The 21273-nt window shown below is 51.4% G+C and overlaps 8 protein-coding genes across 8 annotated transcripts; 2 read left to right on the top strand and 6 right to left on the bottom strand.

The window, feature by feature from the left end:
- Positions 1-60: 60 nt before the first annotated feature.
- Positions 61-3019, bottom strand: PV05_10994 (uncharacterized protein). The gene has a single exon (XM_013454431.1). It carries the CDS (start codon positions 2874-2876, stop codon positions 270-272), a length of 2607 nt encoding a protein of 868 aa, XP_013309885.1. The 5' UTR covers positions 2877-3019; the 3' UTR covers positions 61-269.
- A 2620-nt stretch (positions 3020-5639) lies between these two features.
- Positions 5640-7697, top strand: PV05_10993 (uncharacterized protein). Its single transcript, XM_013454430.1, has one exon. It carries the CDS (start codon positions 6604-6606, stop codon positions 7183-7185), a length of 582 nt encoding a protein of 193 aa, XP_013309884.1. The 5' UTR covers positions 5640-6603; the 3' UTR covers positions 7186-7697.
- A 152-nt stretch (positions 7698-7849) lies between these two features.
- Positions 7850-9881, top strand: PV05_10992 (uncharacterized protein). Its single transcript, XM_013454429.1, has 2 exons — positions 7850-9188; positions 9254-9881. Exons 1-2 carry the CDS (start codon positions 8064-8066, stop codon positions 9272-9274), a joined length of 1146 nt encoding a protein of 381 aa, XP_013309883.1. The 5' UTR covers positions 7850-8063; the 3' UTR covers positions 9275-9881.
- A 723-nt stretch (positions 9882-10604) lies between these two features.
- On the bottom strand, positions 10605-13085 carry PV05_10991 (uncharacterized protein). The gene is made up of 2 exons (XM_013454428.1): positions 11867-13085; positions 10605-11722 (listed from the first exon to the last, which is right to left on the bottom strand). Exons 1-2 carry the CDS (start codon positions 12810-12812, stop codon positions 10806-10808), a joined length of 1863 nt encoding a protein of 620 aa, XP_013309882.1. The 5' UTR covers positions 12813-13085; the 3' UTR covers positions 10605-10805.
- A 723-nt stretch (positions 13086-13808) lies between these two features.
- Positions 13809-14255, bottom strand: PV05_10990 (uncharacterized protein; the record flags this gene model as incomplete). Its single annotated transcript, XM_013454427.1, has 1 exon — positions 13809-14255. The coding sequence occupies one exon, from the start codon at positions 14253-14255 to the stop codon at positions 13809-13811; it is 447 nt and encodes a 148-aa protein (XP_013309881.1).
- A 54-nt stretch (positions 14256-14309) lies between these two features.
- PV05_10989 (uncharacterized protein) lies at positions 14310-16669 on the bottom strand (the record flags this gene model as incomplete). Its single annotated transcript, XM_013454426.1, has 3 exons — positions 16482-16669; positions 15367-15739; positions 14310-15316 (listed from the first exon to the last, which is right to left on the bottom strand). Exons 2-3 carry the CDS (start codon positions 15689-15691, stop codon positions 14310-14312), a joined length of 1332 nt encoding a protein of 443 aa, XP_013309880.1. The 5' UTR covers positions 15692-15739; positions 16482-16669.
- Positions 16670-18395: 1726 nt separating this feature from the next.
- On the bottom strand, positions 18396-19786 carry PV05_10988 (uncharacterized protein). Its single transcript, XM_013454425.1, has 2 exons — positions 19289-19786; positions 18396-19232 (listed from the first exon to the last, which is right to left on the bottom strand). Exons 1-2 carry the CDS (start codon positions 19492-19494, stop codon positions 18680-18682), a joined length of 759 nt encoding a protein of 252 aa, XP_013309879.1. The 5' UTR covers positions 19495-19786; the 3' UTR covers positions 18396-18679.
- Positions 19787-19804: 18 nt separating this feature from the next.
- PV05_10987 (uncharacterized protein) lies at positions 19805-21233 on the bottom strand. Its single transcript, XM_013454424.1, has 2 exons — positions 21052-21233; positions 19805-21003 (listed from the first exon to the last, which is right to left on the bottom strand). The coding sequence occupies exons 1-2, from the start codon at positions 21177-21179 to the stop codon at positions 20442-20444; spliced, it is 690 nt and encodes a 229-aa protein (XP_013309878.1). The 5' UTR covers positions 21180-21233; the 3' UTR covers positions 19805-20441.
- Positions 21234-21273: the final 40 nt, after the last annotated feature.

Genomic DNA, 21273 nt, shown 5'->3' with positions numbered 1-21273 from the left:
AGCAAACTACGTAGTAGATTCAACAGTAGGACGTTGAGGACATGTTTTCATGAGACACCATATAAGATTCATTCATTTGCATTAATACCAGGCGGCTGCTGTGGACTAGCCACAACCGCAAGTCGACCTAAGTAAGGCTCTGTCTGACACATATTTCGAGAAAGACCGATCATTTCGTGCTCCTGGGCATTCGTTCATGTCCGCATAACAAGTCCTCAGATGGCCAGGAAGAGCCGAGAACAACCCTTTGACCCAATGTGGACACTTGTTCAAACCACAAATTCATGCCTCAACGCCGGCGAGACTTGCTCGCTTGAATATCTCTCAAAATCCCATGAAGATATAGAGTCATCTTGGCTTTCATAACCAGTGTCGTTCGACTGATTACTGTAACTGCTGTGCCGCCTCGGCTTGCTTTGCACAGACGCGTCAGCCGTAGAATAAGGACCGTATGGGAGGAGGCGGACCTCGTCTACACCAGTAATGGGCACTGGTGCTTGGATTTGAGGTAGCCGTCGTTGCAGGTAGGTCAACGAAGCCTTTGCCAACAAATCATCGCTTGCATCCCAGGAACCCCTGGAGTGGAAGTAAGCTATAGCTCTCTCCTGATCCTGCTCGAAATCTAGTATTTGCAGAGTTTTGGCACAGTGTAAGCAATTTGCAATGTCACTTCTGGCCGATAGAGGTGTGGACGAGTCAATGATATAAGGGGGTCGCTCAAGGTGCGCATTTGGTGAAGGGGCGTCCATGGCCTCAGAGGCGCGGACAAAACAAGCACTCCGAGCGGTAGCACTGAAGACCGAGCTTGCTGCTAAAGCCCGTGTTTCAGCCGCCGAGCCGGGCGGAGCTAGCCTCAACGCATCGGTGAGGTGCTTCTGCATTGTCTCAGTTGGCTCAGGGTAGTGCAAGGCCGACTCCAGAGCTTGTGTCAAGGAATATGTTGACCGCCATGCGGCGATGGCGTCGAGCGGTGAACGAACAGCATGATCTTCGACGACCACGTCCATCAAGGCATTGGAAGAATCTTCCTGAGTGGGTCGGTCATACATCAAATTGTAGGCCCTCTGACAAACTGTGTCGAGAAAGACTTCGTCGCACGGCAGGTCAAGCATTTCCGATAAATACGGTGGAAGCCGATCTGTGTGACGCAGGGGTAATTTGTCGTGCAACCCTTTCGCTCTTGTCCATTGCCAGTTGGCGAAAAACTTCCCGACGCGGTTAGCGATCCGGTGGGTGGCCGTTCCGAGTGAGCCCACGTTCCACAAGAGCACCCGGCAATGGAGCGCTTTCAGAAGTAAGCGCAAGGGCGTTTTAGGCAGTGTGCCTGAGCCGAAGATAGTTAAAACAACTCTGCTGCGGCTCACTTCGACGTCTCCGCCTGCCAATTGAGCGTCGATTGCAATATCCCAGGCTTTGATCCGAGCCACGTCATCTTCTGCGGTTCGACCAGTGAGCCAAGCGTAGGCACGGGTGCCGAAAAGGTAGCCGACAGTATACCTGAGCCACTCGGAAGTAAGGGCAAGCCATTCCGGAAAGAAGCTGTGGTGAGGGAGGTGCAGCTCTTGCATGCTTGTGCTCCAAGCTCGACGTCTGACCTGAATGGGGGAGGCTGGAGCTGGCGCCTGCCGGGAAGTCGGGGCAGCCTCTTCGATATCCTCCTTTGGTGCAGGCTTGGAGTTGAACAGGTATGAGAAGACAAGGAAGGCAAGTATTGTCAAAGCCACAAATCCTTTGATCAACGGAATGGCACCGCCTGTTTGACAGAATTGGCTGAAGGCTGCCAGATAGATCCTTGGAGACCGAAGAAACTTCCAGCCATCGAGAAGTTCCAGAGGAATGCCAAATAGACCCTTTTCTCGTGACTCTGTGCCTGTATCAGATTCGCTGAGACCGTCCATAATCATGAGCCCAGCCAGCGAGCCCAGCAATACTCGGGTTGGCCATTTCCCTCTGAACTTGGACCGGTCGGTGTCGTAGATATGGCCATAGTGCTCCTGTGATTGATTTTGTCGTAGACGTCGCCAACTTTCAGGCATAGGAATAAGACCGGATGGAGGACCTGAGGTGCTAGGCTTGGTATCTGACAGTGACTCGCCAGGAGACTCGGCAGCGGACGATTCTATGATGGTGTCGCTGGTGAAAGCGGCAGCCCTCTGGGCATCGTGACCACCTTGGGCAATAACTTTGTCCAGTGTATCGAGCCGTTCTTTCAGGGATTTGTTCTCCTCCTCAAGCCTCTTCGTACGAAACTCGAGATGTCGGATGTACTCGACAGCTTTCGTCAAGATGGACGCTTTGTTGAGTTTGTTACTGGGGACGAGGCCATCCAGTTCTTCTTCATCCGAGTCTGCATCTGGGACTTCCTTCGTCTTTTTCTTTGTGATGCGCAGGCTCGGTACACTGTCCCTCAGCTCCGCAATTTTCTCGTTGAGGTTCGCGCGATATCTCTTCTCGATCACGTTGTGCGGGCGCTTCTTAGCAGCTGGAATGGCTTCGGTCCGCTGATCCGGGGTCGGCACATCCGAGGGGGATAACTTCCTCTTCAACATTGGACGTTCATTGGGAGAAGTTTGTTCTCGTAGAGTATCTCCACTCAATCGCAGATCCAGGCTTGAACGTGATTCTGGCGAAGAGGAACTGTGTTGAGGCGTCAGGAGGTCGTGTTGTGAAGGAGCGGTCAGGAAGTTGGCCTTGAAGGGGTGATGCGCGTCGCCGTTGGTGGTCGAGGAAGGAGAAATAGGGAACTGAAAGACTTGGTCGGGCTGGACAGTGGTTTTATCAGCGGGGGCCATGCCAGCCGTCGTGGTTGCGGCATTCCAGTCAAGCCATTTATCGAAATCGCGGCCTGCCGAGTCAATGTCAAGTTGCGATTCCATGGCAGATAGGGAGCGGATTGACGTTTATGGAACGCGCCGGATGAAGAGCATTGTCGTGAGTGCAGCGGTCGAGACGTGTCAGGTTGTCAAATATTTAAGTGTTTTCTTCGACAGGTGTAGAGAGGATTGAAGGAGGCGACAAGTACAAGAAAGACATTATGATGTTGGAGGGATTGAGCATGCATGAGTCCCTGACTAGCCTAGCCGAGATAGCATGATAGGACAGTAATCCGGCTCTCGACATTCCGGTGCGCAGCATAGCCACGATAATACGAAGCCACAACCAGCACCAGAGAGACTATGGTACTTGGGACTCCCGCCTTTTTATTGTTGATATTGTGTACCTTCGTACGCTAAACCCTTCACACCCTTCAATGCGCCCAAAGTTGGTTGTGGCTGAGGTGAAGATCGTAGCTGTACATCAGAAGCGATGGTAAGGCTCTTTGTCCCGCCCAGCTCGGCTAGAAAGCGAAGCGAGTGAACGTCCTCCGCATTATCATCCTCCTCGCCTTCCAGTGGTTATCATCAATGCCAGGTCAAGCCTCGCGGTTTACTGGAACGCTCTGAATAGCTCACAACGCAGGCAGACAGGCACCCATCAAAGAACCCGGCCAAACCTGGCCAGACTCGCCTTTCAAATTCGCCTCGAGCCATTCTTCCATCAAGACAATGCCATTTGTGCTCACCACCAGCAGGGATGGGACAGGTTCTTGCAGTTTTCATCGACGAACCAGGGTTGACTCCGTCGCCATGTACTCTATGAGCCTTTTGGAAGAGACAGCTGGAACAGTATCACAGCCTGGGGATCTTCAACTGATGGACTGAAAAATATAGCCAACATCTGGTAGGCTGCTTGGCTTCTTCACAAAACACATCTCTTGGCTGCCTCTCGGATGGAGGCGGGCAAGTTTGTAATCGTCTTCTGAAGGACGTGCGTGCTCCAAGTCAGATTGTCATTCATGTCATTCCTGTCGACGGGTTTCCTGTTCGCGGTTGATGGATGCTTCATCCACTTTTCGTCCTTTCCCAAACGCCAGATCATCTATCCTCCTATCGTACAAGATGGTAGGCAGTAGAACTATGGTGAAGGACTGACACAAAACAGGCAGAATTTTCACATCAGGACGATCAAGCCCTCATCATTTGTCCAGGACATCATTACTTACGAGTACAAGCACTGTCCAACTCTGGCAGCAAGCAGTGTTCTTTGGCCGAACATCAAGGTCCGCGGGGATCCGAGCCGTCGTTTGCTCCAAATATGGTCGAGCTTTTTCTCCAAGCGTAACCTTTGTGTGTCTATCCTATCAATTCAATCGAGTACGGATCAATCGGATAGAGTCACAGCAGATCGGCGCAGTCAGCTGGACTGTGGTCGTAATGGCCATAACGGTCATATTATCGCATGCAGCGCAATCTGCCCGTGTCGTGCAATTCCATGACAACCTCCAAGCAAAAGAGGAGGGTGAGACTAAGCAGGCTATGGGCTGCGAATGTGGAGCGGTTCATGCGACTCCAGAGGACGAGACTGAAGCCGAACAATGCATCAGGACCGGTACGAGTAAACAAGTGACTGATCGGTCGCCTGTGTGAGGCCGTCTGTCTGGCTGACCATCAAGAGGCAATGAGTACGAGTACTTGCAGCGAAGTGATGACATGGACTCACAGCCACCCATGACGAGGCCTCCCAATGTCATCCTATCTTATGCAGTCTTGCTTGGTGGACATGATATACAATATGCGTGCGGCATGGTCACCAGATTCTTATGCATGCCATGTGCCACACAGTGTCTCGTACGAAAATGTACTGTGTACCAGCTTCTAGCTATTAAGCGGATTGGCTTGTTGCGTTTCAGGAAGCTGTGGCCAACTCTCTTTTCCGCGTTTTCGGCTTTAGGTGAGGTCATATTGTACGGCACGAATCGCGTGTAATCATACAGCTGCACGTCTATCGTACAGTATGTCACTTCGGGCCCACAGACAGAACAATTTTTCGTTGTTGGTATGTAAGAGGTGCAGTGGAAGTCCAAGCCGGCATCACGGCAGTCAGCAGTCCACTGATCGCACTCGGTGAACAGGTGGATGTTCCGGCATAGTACGGAGCACCGTATCGGCTCTGAAGTCGTCTAACGAGATAAGTGTCCCATAAATAACAGGTTGGCAGGAAGCGATATCACTGCTTATCCCGTGGCACCTGGCATACTGATCAATCACGACACGGACTCGTGATCTAGCTGGAAGTCTCCATTCTACGCGAGGCACGTCGACCAGCACTACTGATGACGGCGTCTTCAGACACCGGTGACAGATTGGTCTTCCGGGTGGGGAATTGGGATGGATAGGCCTTCAAGACACAAACTACGCCTTCAAGTCACAGCATACACAAGTACCCTACCGTCTTGCCTGACAGGCTTCCGGACTTCGGTACCAACGTCAAAGTTTCCTGTTTGTTGGGCTCGTATCTCCTCGACAAGCCATTCGATACCAGACCCTTCGCAACCCATCAGTTGGGCTTGATAGGTGTTGTACCTGGGAGATTTGGCTGCTCCATTGTGCGGAATCCCTCGGGTAATCCTCTGAATGCTCCGAACCCCAGTTTTTCCTGTCGGAGCCATCAATCAGATCCCTTGTATTGCTGGTCCGAGCAACCCTTGTTAATCATCGCACGGCTGTGGCGCCTATTCGCAACGTCATCAGGCCATTGGGGGCGTTTTCCTTCTCGCGTGGCTTTCTCGTCCCACACGAACCATGTCTTCCTGACCCTGTGCCGTATCTTCTCCAGGTCTGCTGGCCGTCATCATTTGCCCTGCATCACCAAGACTCTGACACCCTGCACAGAACATTCTCGGCGACGACCCAGGGAGTGGCACTGAAGGACTAATCAGAGCGGTCCTGGGTACTATGACGACTTCCTCAGTATATTTCTCTGGAGCCCTTTCCTGTACCGGTACTTTGTCAACTCCAAGGCTGATCAGCAACCCTTAAAACCAGGCAAATCCCTTGCAGAGCTGTTGATCCTGTCTGATCCACTCCCGAGTTGTTGGTTCCATAATCTACTTTCATGTGCTGTCTCCTCAAATATCATGTGATGTTTCAGGCTGTGCAACACTGACAGTCCCGGAAATCAAACCTGTTGATCAGTCCCAGTCAACCCAAGCTGCTGATCAACGGCCCCGGCAACGCATTTGTGCTCTACCAACGAGGACCAAGAAAAACAACCTGGGATCAGAAATACAGTCCGCCTAGCCTAGCGCGTGTGTTCAAATTTTGTGAATACTGTGTGGACTGTGGTACAAAGTGGGATATCCCCTCTTTCACATTTTCCTTTACCAGACCTTTTACGTCCGTGTCTTCCTTGACTCCAAGGCCCTACAGAAACAAGAAAGAATATCCAATCGCCACTATCTGCCACTTTGTCACACCAACTGAAGCCATGTTGAGCTTCCACAAAAAGCGGTGATATCTGCTACATATACGAGTACTCGTATCCCACCAAGCCGAAGGCGCCGCGATTTGGCCCCCCTACTTGGCCGAGATCCGGATTTCCACTTCTCCCTACTACAGGACAGGATATTCCAATTTCACCTCACGCAAGAGCCGACTATCCGTCTGTGCAGTTGCCGCATGCATACAACACCTCTCTTTCCAGTCGAAGAGCGTCGCAGAAATACAGCAAGACAACCTGCGACGTTCCTCCCCTTTCCGCTAGTCATCAATCATCTCTTCCACAATGGGCCACAAGATGAATTCCGAATCCTTTTCAGGACGTTATACACCCACCTCACCGCTGTCTCCAAGACTCCCACAAGGCCATCGCCCTCTGTCACCTCAGCCATCGCGTTCTCGGACAGCTCAACACGGTCGGCAAGCCTCACGAAACATGCACATGAACCTCCCAAGATTTCATCCAGCCAACTTCACGAACCTAGACTCACCCGCCACCCCGTCGTCAGCGGTCCAGTCTCCAGCTATCACCATCAATCGAGTGGTGCCACCGATACAACTTGAGTCACCGAGACTGATGCGCGAAAAACAGCGTGAATTTCTGGAGCGTGCTCACCTATCATCCAAGATCGCAGCCTCATCCATGGGTGTCAAGCCTGGTGCTCCGCGGCTGGATCCCTTGGGCAGCCCCAAGGGTCCTGTGACTCCTTTGGCCTTGGACGAAGCCGGTGACTATTTTCAGGTTGGCGGAGGCGGGAAGATATCACCAGCAGGAAGTCCAGGCACCCGCAGTCCAAGAAGTGACGCTTCCTCAGACAAGGAGGAGTCGAAGAAATCAATAAAGAGACAAGCCGACGTCTATCAATGATGAAAATGATGGCTGGCCCAAGTCCGGGCAACCACAGCAAGTTGACGACTTCATGATCAACCAATGACGCCTTTTCGTCACGACGGAAACGAATTCCCTTTGTTATTATATGCATTGATGCCGAAGGATTGCAGGCAAGCATTTACCAGAGATTTCATCCAGCAATCTCTATGTGAGGTTGCTGGCTCTGTAAATATTTCTATTTCTTTCAAGTCCCCAGGATCCGGGACGCTGGCTGGAAAGCCCTTTTCATGCATTCAAAGCGGGATATTGCAGCATTACCACTATTCGTTCAGGCTGCCTGGTGCAACTCAAGGCGACATTGGATATGGCTTCGATTCATTTCTTACACCTTGCATAGCGATCTGGATTACCATGTAAAAAGAAGCGACGAAAGGGACAAATCCTCATAGCATGTTTTGGATGCATCCTGAAGGTCGCTAGATATTTCTGGGATCACTCGTCCCATCGAGATCAACAAAGATACCATAGTTACAATTTCTTGAATCATGCACCATGGTTATGACTACTTCAATGTCTTGCGTGTCTGGTGGTTTGATGAGACGATGTGGTGTGGCGGTGCACAACCCCCTCCCTCGCCTCCTGAGCCTCACCTAAGCCTCCCCAAATACTCAATACTACCTACGTTTCAAGTTTGGGGAACCTTGCTGGCCGCAGGAGTATCATGTCTTTGTCACCATGCAAGACAGTGCACTGCTAACACGACGACATTCTTTAACGTCTGTCCTGTGAGAATCTCATCCGTCCTGCTCATCCGACTTCCAGTCTTTCGTTTGGATGACCTTCGTTCAACCATGCCTGTCTCTCACCAAGGTCCTACGTAGCACCCTTTCAGGAGTCCATCGACCAGTAAGGCCATGCCCTACTTCGACACCATGCGTCAACCACGCAGCAATCACCGGACACTAGCCTTGGGTCTCCTTCTCGGCGTTGTCTTCGTCTATTTCATCTACAGCATCAACACCACTTCCGTAAATCCCTCCGAACTGCGCCAGCGGGCGTCCGACGCTGCCGCAGACAATCCGCTTTCACCTCCTACCTCTGCATTCCGCAAGCAACCCGACTCTCTCAAATCCCATGGCGGTGTACGGCGTCCTCCTCCAGTCGTCCACTACCAACTCAATAACCTGACCGCCACCTCAGACCCCGCGTCGAAGAAGGAGAAAGTCCTGATCCTCACACCGCTTGCCCGCTTCTACCCGGAATACTGGGACAACCTCCTACGCCTGAGCTACCCTCACGAACACATCAGCCTGGGCTTCATTACGCCCAAGAACAAAGAAGGAAATGCTGCAACAGCGGCTCTACAAGAAGCCATCAAGATAACCCAATCTGGGCCTGAAGAGAAACGTTTCCAGTCCATAACCATCCTGCGGCAAGATTTCGAGCCCCCACTCATCTCCCAAGATGAAAAGGAGCGGCATAAGATGGAGAATCAGAAGGCTCGACGAGCAGCCATGGCCCGCGCAAGAAACAGTCTACTCTTCACCACCATCGGCCCTCATACCTCCTGGGTGCTCTGGCTCGACTCTGACATTGTCGAAAGCCCTCCAACCTTGATTCAAGACCTGGCGAGCCATAACAAGGCAATCATCGTTCCTAACTGCTATCAGCGGTTCGTCAACGCAAAAGGAGAATCTGATATCCGGCCCTACGATTACAACTCGTGGCGCGATAGTGACGTGGCACAAGAGCTGGCTTCACAAATGGGACCGGACGATATTCTGCTTGAAGGCTACGTGGAAATTCCTACGTATAGAACACTCATGGCGATGCTCGCCAAGACTGGTGCAGACCGGGACGAACGTCGACTCATGCCTCTCGATGGCGTTGGGGGAACAGCACTTCTAGTCAAGGCAGAAGTCCACAGAGATGGAGCCATGTTTCCGGCTTTTCCTTTCTACCATCTTATTGAGACAGAAGGGTTCGCTAAGATGGCACGGCGGCTCGGGTTTGAGGCATGGGGTCTGCCTGATTATCTTGTGAGTGTTCAGTCTTGGGCTGTAATGGCCAAGACATGATGAGATCGCTAACATGCATGCATTAGGTGTACCACTACAACGAGTGATAGATCGCTCATTTCAGCGGGCACACCTGTCGAGACATAACTCTCGAATTCTCTTTTGCAAGGAGAGGAACACCTATGCTAGACACTACATCTTCCGGCGCAACCGAATGGTTTTTCGCTGCGTGGTGACCACAAGCTGTCTTGTCTGGTACCAAAGCACTGGAAGTAGACGGGTCGTTTCGCCTTGCCGTCGAAGCACTTTCCAGGTGTACGAAGCTACTGTACAAGTATGGGACGACCAAGCTGTTTTCCGGGCTTACGATTACAATGGGATCAAAAAATAATGATACAGGGAATGGGAAGCAAGGAAGGGAAAAGAACATTCACATCATACTATGCAACTTGTTTATTGCCTGCAGCAAGCAAGCGGAGTTCAAGACAATGGATTCGACCGGAGTTTGACAACGTCTCGGTAGAACACTTTCAGCGACATAGAATCATGCATGCGTGGAGTTTGACAGCGGCTACCAGTATTGCTCTTTGTTCGGGGATGCTCAGTCGCAGAGCTCAGGTTCGCCGGCCCGCTTCATACCAAGAAGAACAGAGGCTCAAAATGAACAAGACACTATTCAGGACTTATGAAGCGAATCCATCTGGTCCGTTTGACACACCACAATGTCTTCAAGAGTGCGTTCTTCCGGAGCCATTTCTTTCCTTAGGTGCATCCGTGTCCGTGTCTGAATCCCTGTCAGCTGCTTCTTGCTGTCGATATATCGTGAGTGTCTGAACCATGCTGAGGGGACATATCGCGTTGGCGGAGCTGCCAGAGAGACTGATGTTGTGAGATCAGGAAAGCCCTGACATCGTCTTAAAGCGCACACGACGCCCCCGTTGTCTTTCTTTCCTAGCCATCGTGTAGGAACGTTCCGAAATGAAAGCAAAGGAAGGAGCATTATACATCACGATCTCAAGAGCTGCATTGTCCGTACCGTCCCATCGCCGACCACCTTTTTGCGTTCTTTTTGTCCTTTGGCCCAGGGCAGGCCGGGGCCAGTCAAGTCAGTCAGTATGTCTCTGAACACTCCTGGGCCCTGTGATACGGTGACCACGCGCACAATGTCTCTGTTGCGAGCTGGATGCTGGGCAATGGCGCTCCTGCGTGGGGCCCCTGCGCAGAATTTCCTGATTTGGCATCTTGATTTCCTATGTCGGTCGTTTCGCTGGGTTTTGATCAGTCGACGCGCGCAGGGCCGCGCAGACTGCGCACAGAAAGCTGACCTGACCTCTCTGTGCAGACACCTACTAGTATTTGTAGGTAAGTTCACAGACTGATATTAAAGATCAAACGGTTCGTCTTCGCAGACTCAGAAGTTCTTTGACACAGTGTTCACGGTCATGCATCCGTTCACGACATTTAGTGTACTTTCTTTCTATTCCTGTTTACTCACCCTCGTTATTCATATCATGACATACATCGTCCTGGCCAAGGTTCAACAACAGACCGTCCAGTCCAGTCCAGCCCAACCCAGCGTCTCTGGCCTTTTCCCCTAAAGTCTGCTCATCGGCTCCCGCCCTTCGAGGATCAGCAAAATCACTGCTCATCCATCAACACCCACCGGCCTCCCTTGACCGTCATAAAATCTCTCTTTGTCCTCTTTCTTCGTGCCTTCTGCTTCTGCTTCTGCTTCTGCTTCCTCTTCTCTCCTCTACCACTCCCCGTCTTCGTCGTCGTCCCGTTCTGCGGCATCGCCGTCGTAACATTATACACCGCATCCTCAGGCACAACCTCAAACTGCACCGTCGCATTGCCCTCCTGATACGTACTCACCTTGGGCCCGCTTGTCTTATACCCACTCCCAACCTTCGTCTTCCCGGTCGCGATATCCACCCCATGCATAGTCCTATTCAACAACTCCAACGACACCAACGGCTGGTAGAACGGCACTTCATGCCCACTCTCATAGATTCGCACAAACGCAAATTTCCCACTCTGCCTCACCTGCCCGTGCACCACGCCATCACTGCTGCTGATATTCACGAACCCCGCGCCCGCGTACCCGGGAGCATTGACGTGCTCCGCGACCACCTGCCCGCCGAGCCAGTTGCAATTATAATCCGCATCGCCGAAGTACATGACCACCTTGATGCCCTGGGCAAGGAGTTTCTTCAACGCCTCGACAGTCCCGATCTCGCGGTCGTCGTCGCCCGTCGTGCCGAACGCGCTGCCCACGGCCGAATTGCTCTCCGTGAAATTCACGTACGCACCGATGGCGGCCTGCACGGGCGCACTGTTCAGATAGTCGACGTAATACGTCGGCGGGAACGGATCGGGCATGAGGTACCGGAAATCATACTCGTCACGGCCTAGGTAGATATCGTAGAGGTTTTCGACCTGGGCGAGGCAGAAGTTATCTGCCGCCGTGCAGATTTCGTTGATGCCCCGCTCGTTGCAGTCCACCGTCTGGTTGTAGCAGTTACCTGGGCCGTAGAGGTTGTTGTACCATTGATCTGAAAGTGAGTGTCAGCGGGAGTCATAATAGGGCCTCAATGTCTGGAAAAGCGAGAGGATGCGCTGATATTCGTATGATCTCGCAACCGCCGTTTTACCACGCTGCATTTTGCATGAAGACATGATATGACAGAAAAGCTCACCTTTGACAGACTGGTTGAACGGATCATAGCCGTACGTATTTCCCGGAGACACGCTGAAGTTGTAATACGCTTGATACTGGATGAGCGGATCGTACCATCCATTCCCGATCAAGACGCCCTCGAGACTGATATTATGCGCGCCCTTGATATTCTTCGCATTCTGCTCCTCGAAGTATTCGCTAAAGATGGGGCCATAGTGTCCACCATACGACTCTGTCGTGAAGTACACACCTTCCCGCGCGTACTGGGGGAACGCACCCATAAAGCCCTGGAGCGTTTTCCAGAAGTTGGGCGCCGCCGCTGGTGTCGAGTTCGCTGTCAAACTCTGATTGAAGTACGAATACGTCCCGCAGTCCCAGTCGGCAGCGTAGCCCGGGCACTTGTTGTGCGGCAGCTCGACGAGGTTCGAGGACTCGGGATCGAGGTACGCGGGCACAGGGCTGCTGTAGCTCAACCCGACTTGCGTGGGCTGGTCGATGAAGATCATGTTACTGACCTCCGACCAGGAGTAGGGATTGTTCACAGCGTTGCCGTCACTGTCGACGCTGCAGGGCCCGAGCTCTTGAAACAAGCCGATCATCGAAGAGCTGCCGGGCCCGCCATTAATCCAGATTGTCAAGGGCGCTTCGGACGCGTTGCCGTGTCGCGCTTCGAAGAACCACCAGAAAATGTGTTGGCCAGGGGCGACATCGGCATATCCTGAGTAGGATTTGACCTTGGGGTTTTGTTCGCATATGCCTGCGGGAACCGACTTGTAGCGAACGTTCACGCCGGCGTAGCCTTCTTTCGAGGTGAGATTCTTAGGAGGCGTGACAAATTGAGCGACGACACTCTGACTGGCACATACCAGCAGCAAAGCTGCAGAGAGCAGAGGGTACATCTTGACGCAGCCGTCCACCAGAGAGTGAGAGCTAGGTCGGAGTCCTCGCCTGAGGAGGGGACGCATTTGCTTTTGTAACTAGGTAGCTTTCCGCCGCAAAACCTGTCATCCGTGCAACCTAGCGGACCTACCTTCGGTTGAACAGTTTAATGCTCAGGAACAAGCTGCATGCAGCGTAGCTTCTCAAGGATGGTTCTTGGGCCATGGCGGAGCATCGCACGCCCCGCGTGGCCAACACTGGTCGAGGTAGCAGAAAGAGGGACAATCACTAGACCAGGGACAGACCCAGTCGATGACGATGGAGATGTAGAGCTGCCTGTTGTGGACAGCTTTGTCACCTTGTGATAGAGATAAGAAGCAACAGAAGCTTCGTCAAGCACGAGTGCCATACCCAGATTGATATTAGTCGTAGGAGTACATCCGTGCACATCCAATACCAAACGAGGCGAAGGATGGTTGTTGTGGAGAAGGGTAGCATTGAGAGTCGTGCCTATCGTGGGTGATGATCCCCATCCTTCATCCATAGCATTGGCAATCCTCTGCGGCGACTGCGCATGGTCTGGTTCGCCTAAAATAGAATCCATAAGAATTGTCATGCTCTGTCCTCTTCACCGAGAGTCCTGGGGAAGAGCGCTATCGCCAAATACCTACTGTAAGTCTGTAGGTGGCTGATATTTCGATACGCACGGGCGGAAGGCCGCCCAAAATATGGCTGTCTGACACGGCGTCTACCGTCCTTGACCTGCAGGGAGATTTTTGGTAATATGGAATATGAGAGGAAAACACTGGTCTGACATGTCTAATTTGGCACTTGATAGATGTAAGAGAAGGCAATGTTTTGGGGCGGAAGAATCCTTGATCATTATCAAAGCAGAACAGGTAGGTGACAGGCATCAAATTCCCCTTGAAATTCCCCTTGAAATTCCCCTTGATGCTCATAATAGTAAAAGCAGTACTCCGTAAACTCCGAAAAGACTTTTCTAAATACATGCTTGATGCATCAACTCGCGCCATTCCGCAACGTCAAATTGTACTGCAACTAAGTGCAGACTCCATGCGATCTCAAAATTTGGCAGAAATAACAATCTCCTCCTCAATGCACTCCGAGCAGGTGACTTCCACCTTCTCAACTATACCATCATCCACCATGCTGTAGTCTTTGACCCAAACCGTACGCATGACCCCAGTGCCTCCCTCAACCGCGTCAAAATCATCGTCCAGCATGTATTCCATCTTGATCAACCCTTTCGCGAGTTGAGCCTCCTCAGTCGGCTCTTTCTTGGGTGTAGTCTTCTTGGGAGCAGCTTGTGGCTTCTTGACGGTCGCTTTTTTACCATCATCCGCCGCAGCTTTCTCCACCACGGGTCTCTTGATCAGGTGTTCCAGCACACAGCTAGAATTCTCCCATGCCCAACCTCCCTGTTTGCTGCGACCACTGCAGCGAACACAGGTGCGACGATGACGCCAAAAGTCTTGGTGGAGGAGAAGTTTCTGCTCATTGTCGGGCATGATGCTGTCCAGGTGTGAACACATGTTATTCTCATTGGAGCAATCTTCTGGCACCTAACCAAGAAGCTTGGCCATGTTCGCGACATGTGTATCGACGGCAAAGACAGGTAAGCGCATGTGAAAACCCATCAGACAACAGACCGACTTCACTCCCATGAGTGGAAGTTCGACAAGACTGTCGAAGGCTGCCTGTTTGCCACCCTCCTTGTAGATGTCGTATATGTAGTCCATGGACAACAAGCCGGGGACGAAGTCGGTCGATATGGGGTCGTTGAGCGTATACTCAACTTCTCCTGGCTGAAGCAGAGCGACGTTTTTCTGAAAGACTGCGTTCAGGCAATCTTTAATCTTCTGGGCCTTGAAGATTAGGCCACCCTTCTTGATCACGCTCTCCAACTTCTTCACACTTCCCACGCGCACATCATGGTAATTTGGCTTCTCACCAACCACCTTCTTGCCGTCCACGTAGTAAGGATAAGCCAGCCTCATTGTTTGCTGGACTTCAGTGGCCACCTCGTTTGTGCAGGCCTGCGCAATAATGACGCGGACTAGGGCGTCGACCGTAAGCCGGCTGCCAGCATGGAAAGGTGTGAACGCTTCTGCTGTGACTAGGGCTCCGTTCGTCAAAGTCATGCGCTCCTTCTCCAAGATCTCAGCAACCTCTTTGAGGCTCTGTGGTGTCGGTTCACTGTGAGAGGGCAGACGGTCTTCACCAAACTCGAAGCGATATTTGTTGGTATACGGATTGGAGCGACTTCGACGGAAGATGGTTCTCTTCTTTTTCGGCGGAGAAGGACGGGTAAGGAATGCTCTGAGGCGCTCGGCATTGATTTTGAGGATGACAATGCCTGTTGGCAGGCTCTGAGTAGCGGCCTGGACCTCTTTCAGTGCAACACTGACTCTACCGTTGCTTCCTCGCTGGCGCAGCACACGGCGTTCGGAGGAGACTGGCTCATCGGAAGTTGCGATGATCGGAGACTGGAAATCAGCATTGGCTTCTTCCTTGACCTTGACCGTCTTTGTCTTGGAAGTTTTGAACTTCTTCGTCACAGAAGGAGTGGCTTCCAAATGTTAGCAACTCTTGCTTCAACACTGAGAGAGATAGACATACCTGCATCAGCAGCCTTGCGCTTCTTGGCGCGGCCATTCGTGAGTGCCTCAGACGGCTGTTGCTCTGCCAGTTTCTCTTCAGTGGAGCTCTCTGGAGCAGTTGGTTCAGACGAGGAAGCATTGGACGTAGGACTAGTCGAAGCCTCCGTCACGACAACACCAGTCATAGTAGTAGTCTCTGTGACGACATCGTTCGTACGCTTGACCGAGGAAAGAAAGAAGCTCGTGATCGTTGTCTGTTTGGTCCCAGTGCTGGCACAAGCTTCATCGATGGCCGCAACTTGTGCCTTGATGTCACCTGATGTCCGAGAGCGGGTCGACACCATCTTGGTTGTTGACGAGAGAAGTAGTAACAGGGTATATTGAGTCGTTTACTGAGATCGCCATGTCAGCAGATGAATCAAGGCCGACATTCGGAGGTAACAGGGAGATGAGCATGGTGTGAGGGAGTCTTGCAATGTATGAGAGGGAAGGGGACAAAGGGGTGGAAGGATGCTGGCCAACAAGGCATCGCCCAAAATGTTCAAGACAAGAGACAGGCACATATCGAACGACAATATGGGCAACCCCTGGCAACCCCGGATAGGACCCGTATTTCGTGCCGGCGGAGTGCTTCACATGTCGACGACATCATCGCAGCCCCTGCTAACCCCGGACAGGGACCCGCATATTGGACGCGCGGAGTGTAGTGGGCAGCCCTGGCCCCTTTACGTGCATAGCCTTGCAGGTCTCGGCGTAGGTCTCGGCGCAGATCCGCTTCCAGAATAGGAAGGCACTGGACTGCACATCTCCGCAGAAGACAAGGCTGGATTGCCCCTTGAACCATTGCACATGAGAATTCGTGTTCTAATGCTTCAGGTACATACAGTGTTTCCCGAAGACATCAGATCGAGGCTGATCAGCAATTTGATCGAACCGATCTCAAAAGGACATTTCAGCAGCAGCCACTCAGTTGCTAGCAGCTGGGATATTTATGCACAGAGGCACATTGGGAAATTGGAGAGTATGTGATGCAGATTTGTGTGAGACTCAGTCTTCCATTCATGATGCTCTGAGGTGGTGATCCTTTGTGCTTGTGCAGAACAGGTTGATTGCTGTGCGGATTGATTGACTTACTGATATTTTTGTAGCAGGCTGATGTCAGAAAAACAGATCTGCAGGTCAAAGAGTTCAGAAGCAATGAAAGGGCAAAAGCGTAGATCGAGGAGTGTCGATCTTGAAAATCTCTCAAAGTCGGAATGTGTTCGTGACTGTCGTTATCATGACCTCTGGAGAATGTATGTCGTGTGAATAAGGGTGATCACTGATCTTAGAGGAGATCTTTTGATCTATATCAATGTAAGAAGAGGCAACCAAGTTGGGATCTGGGTTGAGGATGGTGGAGGATGGAAATAAGATGGAGGGTGGAGGAGGAGATATATATAGACCAGGAGAAAGGGCATAGGGAGATGAGCACATGTCGCCAGCCACCGGGACTGTCCATGTGACATCATGTAGGTGCATCCCATGTGTATCCAGGCATTGCCGATGATATCCTGTCGGAAGGAGGTGGAGACCACCGTTCGCTTGGAGACGGCATGTGCAAGACGACAGAGATCGGTAGACTCACAGCGAAGAGTGAACCGAAGCTGCAGCATGGTCAGTATTACAAACAAAGTAACTAGTTATTGACAGTAATGCCTACTGGAATGGTTAACAGCTGGAAGTACCCTGTCGGAAAGGATGACAGTCGCCTTGCTCGAGCAGAGTTTAGGAGCTGGTTCAAGACCCAGAAGGTTTGGGTTGTCTCAAATTATCGATCTGTATCTGTATATAGTCGTCATTGTCAGCGTGTGTGGTGGACAAGAGAGCTCGTAATTGTCCGAAAGATAATCCTGCTACTGGCTATACCTAGCCTTATATGCCACTGCGATGTCCACGAATAAAGTTTGCCTGCTTGTACGAAGCAACATATCTCTTTGCCATGGTTTGTACAATCGCAAAGCACAGCAGCAGGCAATCAAGGTGCCACATGCAAACAAACATCATTGTCCAGACTCTTTCAGTGTGTCTTACTTACCGAGAAAGGGTGTCTTCGTGTGATCGTCATTCAGGGACTTCAGATATTGTGGTATGTAGGTTCCTGCTTGGCCGACGTCAGTCTTCGCAATTCCAGGTTTGGTTGGTCGAGCGAAACAAGAGTTCTTGACATCAGGGGAGACAAGTCAACGTACCTTGTATGATAGAGACCGATTTTCTTTTAGGAGAAGCTGTCTTGGTAGTGAGGATGTTCGAAGAAAGGAGGAAAAGGAGAAGCCCCTTATAAGGGTGACTCTGTCGGAGAAGGCCGCGCTGTGACGAGGCTGTCACGATTTTGTGACGGAAGTATGGGGCAGGATAGCAGGAGGGAGAGACAAAACAGAGAGGCCTCAACGAATAGTACTTCGATGGAAGATGGCCGACTTTGACGGTCCGCCAACGAAGCAGTGACGGAAAAGTAACGTGAAAAAATGCTTCAGTCGAGAGAAGAACAACGAGAAGGAAAGGGAGGAGAAAGAGCCTCTGACAGTAGGAGACTCAAGATAGAAGCCCGTCTTTAACGGTCAGGTAACGAGTCGATAACGGAGAGGTAACATGTACAATCGCTCACTGTCAAGGAGGGAAGTAACGGGGCAACGACGTTTTGGCAAGGCTGCAGAGTCGTAAATCCGACGAAACCAGTGTCGCAGAAATCAGGACACAATGACGGTCCGATAACGGCAAGTAGAAATAATTTTCATCAATGTGCGAAGTGTGCAGAGGAATAGAAAATGAGGAAAGAGACGTGCAAGTGAGTTAAAAAATCCGGAAGATGTGTAGAGAGGCATCATGAGGGGTGTGTGGAGGAGAAAAATAAGCTTATTCCTGGTTGCCGATGTCAGACCGGCCCAGGGAAGAGCATCTTTCCCAGCATTTGAACCAGGCACAACATACCTCCAATCTGCAAGCCTCTGCAAGCGATAAAAACCATCAGCCTGACAAAAGCATTCAAGGGAAGAAATGGGGAGAAGGGGAAATTCGTCTGCCGAGCCTCGAGCATCTGTGCGCAGTATCTCGTGGTCAGCCTGCAGCAGAATGGCCGCCTCTGGATTCTGAGGCCTCACCATGCAGACCTGTCTTCTCTGCTCCTGCTTTCCAACGAAAGAATGTCTTGCTGTACAGCAGCTCGTGATCCAGCATTGCATACAAGCAGGACAATGGCAGCTCCGTCTCTTGTCCATTCATAAACCAACCGGTCCGATTTCAACGCCAGGCGCTATGCAAAAAGATCTTCGGCAGGCCCTCCGATTAGTTCTTCAATACTTCTTGGACTTTCCAGCGTGTGGGTCCGTATCCTTCAGTGCCAGGTTCTTGATTGCCTCCTCATTGTTTGCTTTCCAGATAACATACTCCTCCTTGTGTCTAACGCCGTCCTTTTCGTAGATGCTGTATTCCAGCCGCCGCCATAATTGCAGTTGCGCTTCGAAGCCAGGATTGGGTTTCACCTTTGAGCGGCCCTGACGGACATAGCGCAAGGCTGTGTCATATTCAAGGTCCATGTCTTCCATAACGAATCCAATAACAACAGACGCAGACCGAGAGACGCCCTTGGCACAATGCACGAGTACTCCACCATCGTTGCTCTTCAGACTGTCTCTAATGAAGTCGCAAGCCTCTTCTAGCACCTCTAGAAGATCGTCGGTGACGCTGTCACGCAGACTGACAAATTTGAGCACAAATTTTGACTCATCTCCCGGGGTGACTTTTGGTTGCCGATCAGGTTTGTCGATCACAGACAGGACATATTTGATTTCTGGTCGATTGGGTGACGGGTAATTGGGACTCAACACTGCACGAGCGGTGTGGATGCTATCGCGGTGTTAGGCACTCTGTGCAGAGATCGCCACTGCGCGAATTTCACTCACTCGGAGACATATAAACCAGGCATGATTTTGTCTGGGATAAGCGGTGCGGTGGTAGTCGAAGGCGCTGAAGCCTGCTCAGGATTGCTCATCCTCTTAGGCTTTGTAGGCGGAAGGAGTCTCGACTTGGAACACACTTTGCCCATCCCATTTGTTATGTTGTCGTGTCGTGAGCGACGCGTCGTGGGTGTGAGTGCTAGAGCCAACATTTTGAACACCTACCGCACAAGGCGGACAGCAATTACAGCCACGCTAGTATAGAGGTACGGCAACAGTCACCTTGGATGGTTTTGCCCTTTTGTTGCTCGAGCAGCTTTCATGACGAATTTGCACTATCCACGACATCTTGAACGTGTTGTAGCTGAAGCATGGAAACAAACCCGGCAGCATCATCATTTAAGATCAAGATTGCACCGACCGCTTCCTGGGCCAATGTATCTTGGAACGATGAAACGTCGTAGTGAAAGCATGTTTGCTGAGGTCATATCCTACGGTCTCCGACAATGCTAGAAAAGAGCACGAGGAGGTTCAAAGAAAGACGCTTGGTTATTGACGACAGAAGCTAATTCTTGGGGTTATGGGGCGCAGCCACAGAAACCTATCACGGACCCCACCAGTTCACAACAGGCTCCTCCCAGCTTCCACCCAGAGAACCAGATGATTGGCTCTACACGGCCATCCGGGTGCTATCAGGCGTATGCAGTCCCTGAACAGTGGGCAGCAGCACCTTGACCATTGTTGCTTGAGAGGCATAGTGCTCACAATACCCAGGCAGGAAGAAGTTTCGGAGCTCCTTCAGACGTCGCCATGTGTTCAAGATCATCACTCAGGTCCGACAGAATGCTGCTGGCTTTGCCACTGTTGTCGAAGTCGTGAAAGCTCAACTGTGCACGTCTGACGGATGGCCAACGTAGATGGATTGACCTGACAAGAGTCTGGGCATGGCAGTATTGCTTCTGACGCTGCATGTTCGAAATGGCCTTAGCAGAAAGGCATTGTCCAACGGCTCGGAATGCAGTACTCAGTCAAACTTTTCAGCTACCGAGAGCCTCGAGCGGATCTGCCATCTGTGTAATCCCAAGGACAGCCCAGGTGGCCACAACGCTCGGAGGCTGTGTGGTTGTAGGGTTCAGTTGGTCATCTGATATTCATTCTTTCATGTCGCAGCTTCTTGTTTCGCTTTCCACTTCTTGACCCTTCTGGAAATGTCTCCCTCTGTTTGTTGCATGGAATTGAACTTCCGGTCTCTTACCATAGCTTTGATGTCGTCGCCATGTTTCTCAACCAGTCTGGCAATCCATTCCTCTTCGCGCTGACTCTGCTTCCGCGGTTGTTTCTTCTTGGCTAGAGACTCTTCCTCTTCTGCCACTTCAGCTTCTAATTGAGCAACAACATCGGTCTGCGGGCTTTCTGTCTGCTTGTCGTCAATGTCCATGATATCATTTAAGGGATCATTCAAAGGGTTGTCGTTTTCGTTGGTTTCTGGCCGAATAACTCGGATAATGCGTCCTGTTTCAGGGTCTCTTTCGACTTGAACCTCCTGAGTCGTCGATTTGCGGGCAGCTCGTGGTCCGGCAATGGCAAGCGAGTCCTGCCTGTTGCTTTCAAGGTTGTCGCCATCACCGGCCTTTTTCTTCTCAGTGCCACCGGTTGCAGCGTTCAATCTCGATGTGAGACCTAGGCGCTTGTAGTTTTGTGAAACAGTAAGCTTACGATCCCTGCGCTTGTTAACTCATAATCAGGCAAAGAGGTGTGGGAAGGCATACCAATTTTTTGCTATTGTGGCATTTCCCAGGAAGTTGACCTTTTTCTTTCCAGCCTTTGTCCTGTTGGATTTTGGCTTGACCTTGGATAACGACGAGCGGTTCTTCTTTTTCTGTCTTTCTCGACCCATTCTGGCAGACTATCCTTCCGAGATGACTGCTGCACCAAACAGTGCCTGGTGACAATGGAACTGGCTGGTCCAGACTGAAAACCGCAGACAAATT

The sequence above is a fragment of the Exophiala xenobiotica genome, assembly GCF_000835505.1.
Source record: "Exophiala xenobiotica strain CBS 118157 unplaced genomic scaffold supercont1.7, whole genome shotgun sequence".
In the NCBI taxonomy this organism is placed as follows: Eukaryota; Fungi; Ascomycota; class Eurotiomycetes; order Chaetothyriales; family Herpotrichiellaceae; genus Exophiala; species Exophiala xenobiotica.
This window is presented reverse-complemented; position numbering and strand designations above follow the sequence as displayed.

Excerpts from the sequence above, each read along its gene's own strand:
- PV05_10994 (XM_013454431.1), bottom strand. The coding sequence starts at position 2,876 with ATGGAATCGCAACTTGACATTGACTCGGCAGGCCGCGATTTCGATAAA.
- PV05_10993 (XM_013454430.1), top strand. The coding sequence starts at position 6,604 with ATGGGCCACAAGATGAATTCCGAATCCTTTTCAGGACGTTATACACCC.
- PV05_10992 (XM_013454429.1), top strand. The coding sequence starts at position 8,064 with ATGCCCTACTTCGACACCATGCGTCAACCACGCAGCAATCACCGGACA. Across the intron at positions 9,189-9,253 it reads GGGGTCTGCCTGATTATCTT|GTGTACCACTACAACGAGTG; the intron begins GTGAGTGTTCAG and ends TGCATGCATTAG.
- PV05_10991 (XM_013454428.1), bottom strand. The coding sequence starts at position 12,812 with ATGCGTCCCCTCCTCAGGCGAGGACTCCGACCTAGCTCTCACTCTCTG. Across the intron at positions 11,723-11,866 it reads GTTCAACCAGTCTGTCAAAG|ATCAATGGTACAACAACCTC; the intron begins GTGAGCTTTTCT and ends ACTCACTTTCAG.
- PV05_10988 (XM_013454425.1), bottom strand. The coding sequence starts at position 19,494 with ATGTTGGCTCTAGCACTCACACCCACGACGCGTCGCTCACGACACGAC. Across the intron at positions 19,233-19,288 it reads CCTGGTTTATATGTCTCCGA|CATCCACACCGCTCGTGCAG; the intron begins GTGAGTGAAATT and ends ACACCGCGATAG.
- PV05_10987 (XM_013454424.1), bottom strand. The coding sequence starts at position 21,179 with ATGGGTCGAGAAAGACAGAAAAAGAAGAACCGCTCGTCGTTATCCAAG. Across the intron at positions 21,004-21,051 it reads GCCACAATAGCAAAAAATTG|GGATCGTAAGCTTACTGTTT; the intron begins GTATGCCTTCCC and ends TAACAAGCGCAG.